Genomic DNA, 6,000 nt, shown 5'->3' on the forward strand with positions numbered 1-6,000 from the left:
CAAGGTTGTTCATATGCAGCTACAGAGTCAAAGAGAAGCAGCTTCCTTCTCACTTCCCTATAACATGTTTCACAATGCAGAATGGAAAAGCAACACACTGGATGTTTCTCAGTGGAGAGTCATTTGTCAAGGCCTCAAAAAATACAATATCCAGAAGATACCATTTGCCTCCACCCTCGAGAGCTTAAGTGTGAAATTACTGCACGGAACTGAAGACCTTCTGCCATTTCCACATGGAAGTATTACATTGCAGACTAGCTACATATCATGATTTTTATGTAGCCCACTCTAATCTATGCATTGCCTATTCAATAGGACATGCAGAAATGTGTGGGCTTGGGGAGGGTAGGTTAAAGCATCCCAAACAAATAAGAGAAAATATTTTCTAGTTGAGTACCCACATCATGATTGTGCATTGCTTAAAGGTGTTTACCCCATTTCAAAATCACTTGACATAAGGCACACACATAGTCAGCTATTTAAGAACTGTAATGTGGATTGTGGGGCTCTACGCTTTCATAATACCAAGAAATAATCACTTATAACAATAGATTCTGTAATTAAGGAATCATGAAACAATAAAGACAGCAGTTTCAAGTTTGTCTTTCCTCTCTTTCTCCATCTCTTTCTGTAAGGTGATAGGAGCATGATTTCAGCACATGGAGCAAGCAGAGAGCCTGCAAGTATAAATGGACCGGTGCTCAGAGTCTGAAATACACTGCATTACACATGTGGCTGTTCTTGGAAGTCAACCATTTCTGCAAGTTATTCTCAAGAGGCATGATGTACTATAAGCACTTAAGAAATGTGTTACACTGTGACTGGAACCAAGATGAAATAGCAATATTAAAAGAGATGGTTTAGTTTATGTAGTGGCCAACTATGCCATTAAACTAGAACAATGGAGATGATGGGGAGGCAGGAATGTTCTCCAGTGTGATTTATTCCTTTCCCGTAGCAGTGGAAATTTTTCCTATAGGCCTGAAAATGACCCTGTCTGCCAAATAGAAGTCAGCATTAAGATGTAAGAGTTCTGCTAGATTAGTCACCTCGGGATACTCTGCTCTCACACAGCACAGGGATCTCAAAGCACTTTGCCAGAATGGGTCAAAACTCAGCCTCCCAGCCCTGCAAAGACCATGCCTTAGCATCGTTGTTGTCAGTCACTTCAGAAAGGGGGAAACTGAGACTTGAAGACTTGATTAAAAATATGCAAAGAAGGCTCTGCAACATAGTCAAGAGCGAAACAAAGGCTTCCTTGATTCTATGCTTTACAGGAAACATGCATCTCCCTTGGAAGCATCATTGTTTGCTGCAGCTGAGAGCAACTGGGTCAGGCAAGGCAAGAGGAAATGTTATCGGGCAATGCTTATCAGGCAAACGATAAAACACTATTTCCACTTCTGCCAGCCAATTAGACCTGTTCTGCCCAATGACACACGTGGGAAAGGCTGGCTCTTTTAGAATAAGCCAGGGTTTGGCACTTAAGTCCTGCTGATTTTATACACCTGCATCAGCTATACACTTGGTGACCCTGTGCATCTACGTGCTCTTTGTGCTCCTGTGCTCTGACATTACAGGAATTGCCATGCTAGAGGCTGCCCTATGGCCCACACAGAATATGAAGAGAGCCCCAAAATGTCTCCTGATCAGACCCCTTCTCCACACAAGGACAGTGAGTCCAGAGTCCTCCAAGGGGCCTATGGAGAAGGATAATAGGGGTGGTTTGAAATGTTACCCCTAGGAAGAGACATATCTGACTACAAAAGATGCCTTCTGGACACTGATCTTTTAATGACCCCCCAAATGACATTGTGAAGGCCCAACAGGAAGAACAGACTGAAGCCCCATGTCCGTCCCTTCCCAATCCTCAGCCCTGCTCTCCTCCTCTTTGCGACCTGGCACACTGAGAGTGGGACCACATGCAGCTGCATGGGCTACGCTCTGCACAGTTGCCTCCCTCAAAAACAGCCTCCTACCCACTTCCTTCCTCTGCAGAGTAACGAGGCGCTCTTCAGCCTCGTGCTGTCTCTCCCAGCAGTCTGGTTCCAATCTCATGGATGCCACATCAGACAGCTACCCCCAAGCAACGGCATATGTGGCCAGAGGTCCTCCCGCTGCACCGCAGCAGCCATGCAGGTGCTGAAATCTCCCCCCCACCCTGGGTCCTGAACTGCAGAGTCAGCTCACAGGGACAGAGAGCAACCAGGACGGTTCAATCAGAGCCAGGATCAAGCGCCAGGCAGAAACACACAGATGTTGAGATACCAGCCAGGTGACGTACAGCAAACGCCTCATTTTCCAATGCACAGAGCCCACCTCTTCCTTTAATCTCTCTCAGTGCTGTGGCGGCTCAACGCTGCTGGAAAAGCTAAACAAAGACTAAACAAAGTTCTCCCTCCTGATGAAGTTGTGCTATGAATGACTCATTAGATCCTGACCTCCCCACTCCAAGAAAAAACCCTCCTGACCTCAAAAGTGTTTTGCCTGAAGGAGTACACCCAAAGCTGATATAGTAAAGCTAAGCTTTTGCTGCCTAAAAACTAAGACCTCCCTTCCCAACAAGTGTTTTAAAATAACGTGAAACACATCATGGATTCTGTTCCAGCTTCCACTTCAGTTATTTCCACTTTTACAATGTAAACTATGTCCAGGGCGGAGTGAGGGGTTTTTTGTTTGTATTTTTTCCTCCTAAAAAAGAAACCTACGCAAGAGATGACAATCTCTTCCTACACAAAATCTGTTTGTTTTGTACATATTGCTGGGTTGCTCTCATTCAACTCCAATGCTAATTGTCAAAAGCACAGATACCAAACTTGCTCACATTTCTCTTGCAGTGGGAAGGAAAAAAGGCAGAGATCAGCTGACTGCGTGCAAGCATTTAGCAACCTGCCTGTGCTGTCAGTGCCCTCCGTGAGTGATGGGTGTTTCACAATCGGAAATATGAGCAACTGCCCCAGCTGTGTAGTCCTCAGCCAGCAGCTACAAAAGTGTGGTCCACGCTCAGGAGAAAAGGAAGACAGGACTGCGTCAACACTTTCACCCCAAGGCATGCTCTGATTTTCAGTGGGGCAAGTGCATCTTTTATGGTATCACAGTAGACACCATTGCTAGGAGCAGGAACTGGCACGGACTAACCTCTCCACATCAAGCACTACTAGCTGCTAATCACAAAAACACGAGCTCACAACGTGATAAGGAAGCCTGCTCTTGACCCACACAACTACTTCCCCCCTTTTGAGAGACTGAAGTAATCTAGGGCGCTGCTTTTCTGCTGGGAGAAGCACTGCTCTGGAGCCGCTGTGAAGCTTGGGTATGGCACCAAAGCTCTTCATGGGAGCAGAGGCAAGACCCATTCAAGTGTTTTCACTCAAAATTAAAGCTGCTGCTTCCCAATCCTGATGCTTCCCACAGGGATCAGTCACTGCCCTGTCAGCTCTCTTCCCTGGGGTCTCGACTGCAGCCTGACAGTTTTAAAGGATACCTTTAGAAACACACACACATGCACACACATCCCTTGTCCCAAAGTTGCTATGGTTTGCCTAAAATAAATAAATCCCCAAGACCTGGCTACATTTGCAAGTGATTCAGAAGAATGAAATTGGGGTCTCTGTGTTAGTGGGTCTGCCAAGCCTGCATGACAGCATGCTCTGTACAGCCAGCTTCAGCTGCTCCCACCACTGATACATCAGTTTTGCTCCCCATTGTTTGCAAGGAGAGTCCAGGCAGCAACAGGGGAATAAAAACAAACTGTAAATACAGGATGTATTATGAAACATCAGGCACTGGTTGGAGGATTTGAGGGGAAATAAGGGAAAATGTAATAAATTATTTTCAACTTCTCTTTTCAAACCTATGTGGAGAATCAGTGGGGTTTAACCAGGAGAGTGAGAGTTTAAATTTCGCAATAGTAACAGTGGGCTTGGGTAGGTACATTGTACCGTATAAAACAAACTGCTGCTCTTCCATGCATAAAAGAAGGCAGCAGGAGACAGAGTATCACACACAGTACTGCCTAAAGCATGCTGGCTATGTCAACAGATTATCTCGCTTTGGACTGTCTGGACTGTTACTAATATGCAACTGAATATGCAACCGATCCAACAACAATGATGCCATGAAATTAATTTTTTTAATGAAATTATATTAACCTCTTCAGTTTAATTAGCATGTTAAAAATATAAAAGGAAAGCAGATGTGACCATCACAGATGTGCGAGCTGAATATTAATAACAAAAAGCATCCCCTCCCCCTCGGAGGATAAAGCAAAGTTGGATCAGTCATTTTGCAAATTAAATCCTGAATGTGTTCACACTGTAGCTGTCAATAAACCTCTCGTGTGTGTGCACATACACACACAAAGCTGAAGCCAAAACAATTTTACTAGGGTAAACCTTTAAAGATCCAGCCCTGGTCCAGCTGGATGACAATGCTATAGCCCGAGTGCTCCCCTGAAGCCCTACCGTCCACATTTCTCCCCACACACTTCTAAGGAAAAATTAAATGAACGTCCCGAACTGTTACTTTCTGGAGACCTAACACACGCTACCCTTACGCTAAGGTGAATGCTGGCAAGATGAAAACCAGTGGCTCGTTATTCTTATACCAATGGTGCCACGGGTCCGTGCGCTGCATTAGCACCACATGTCATCCCAGCCACACTCCACTATTCCTACCCACCAGAGGATTTTTTTTTTCTTTTAAAGAGACACTGGTTTCCAGAATTTCACCTGGCATATCATCTCTGCCAGAAAACCACATCAAGAAACAGGACTGTCTCACAATGTCCTGTCGTAACGAGGAATCCTGTCTTTCCTTTTCCCTCAGTATCCCAGCTGATAACTATTTATAGATCCATGCATTTGGGCTCATAGTTCATTCTATACAACTCTTCCCTCTGTAACCTACTCTTCTCCTTGGTCTTATTTATTTAAGCCACCAGTCATCGTTTTAATGCACTCGTAATACTTGATTTCCATCTTTAAAGTATCCTAATTCTGTCTGCATATTAACCCTACGGTGCCTCAAAACACACTGGTTTACTGGAACCAGCCTAAGGCGTCATTGTTTTAAGATACGGCAAGAAGTGTGTGTTTCTCCCCACCTTCTAAAAAAAAAGAAAAGAATGAAAAATAAGTCACCTCCCTAGTTACAGAATTTAGCCTAAAAGCTTTTGCTAGTGCATCTACACACCTGCCCACTCCCCATCTCTGATTTAAGCTACAATTTTTATTGACATATACTAATTACCTGAAAATAAGAATGATCTATTCTGTTTCCACCAGCTGCCAGTTGTCAGCACTGGCTGGAAGTGATCAGCCTTGCTTAAAAGAACAACAAAAAAAAAAATCTAAGCTCAAAAATAAAATAAAAATAGTAGTCATCATAAAAACAAAACCCTAAAGAATGCCACCGGATCTCAGGTGCTGCCGGGCGTGCTCAGAAAGGACTGAAGGCAGACAGATTTGAATGGACTGCACAGTTTGTCATGGCAAAAAATACAGAGATTTAAAGGTCTACCCACGCGGAAAAAGAAGAACCACCAAAAAACCCAACCCCGAACTAAAGAACAAAAATAAAATACAGTCAGAAATGCAGCCCCAATGCATCGACTGTCTGCGCTTAAGAGATTTACAGGAGTAATTTAAATGATTCACCTGCTGCCAGTTTTCCTCCAAGGATGGCAAAGCTGAGAAGTAGCCGGTGTCGTGGACAAGCTGGAGTTCCTGGAATATACTATAACTAGCCAAGACATCCATGCTGCTGCTGAGCAAGACCCTTTCTTTCTGCTTTTGTGTGTGTTTGTTTGCTCGGGTGGGGGGTTGTTTTTGATCATAAAAAAAAAAAGAAGGAGGAAAATCAACCAATGATAGATCCAGCGTCCCTTTGGCTTTGTTTTGTTTCAGTCACACTTTAAAAAGAGAGAGAGAGAGAGAATCAGCGCGGAGGGACGGCGAGGGCCGGGGGCCGGGCCGAGGAGGACGAGAGGCGCCGGCGCGC

At 44.5% G+C, this 6,000-nt stretch overlaps 1 protein-coding gene across 1 annotated transcript in view; it reads right to left on the minus strand.

Annotated features, from left to right (window-relative positions):
- KLF7 (Kruppel like factor 7) overlaps positions 1–5,814 on the minus strand; it is a 56,865-nt gene extending 51,051 nt beyond the window's left edge. Inside the window, exon 1 of the mRNA XM_009284637.2 lies at positions 5,658–5,814. Coding sequence (XP_009282912.1) covers positions 5,658–5,759 — 102 coding nt within the window. The 5' untranslated portion in view covers positions 5,760–5,814. The remainder of the gene's footprint in view (positions 1–5,657) is intronic.
- Positions 5,815–6,000: the final 186 nt, after the last annotated feature.

This window comes from Aptenodytes forsteri, unplaced genomic scaffold, assembly GCF_000699145.1.
Source record: "Aptenodytes forsteri isolate BGI_AS27 unplaced genomic scaffold, ASM69914v1 Scaffold183, whole genome shotgun sequence".
Classification (NCBI taxonomy): domain Eukaryota; kingdom Metazoa; phylum Chordata; class Aves; order Sphenisciformes; family Spheniscidae; genus Aptenodytes; species Aptenodytes forsteri.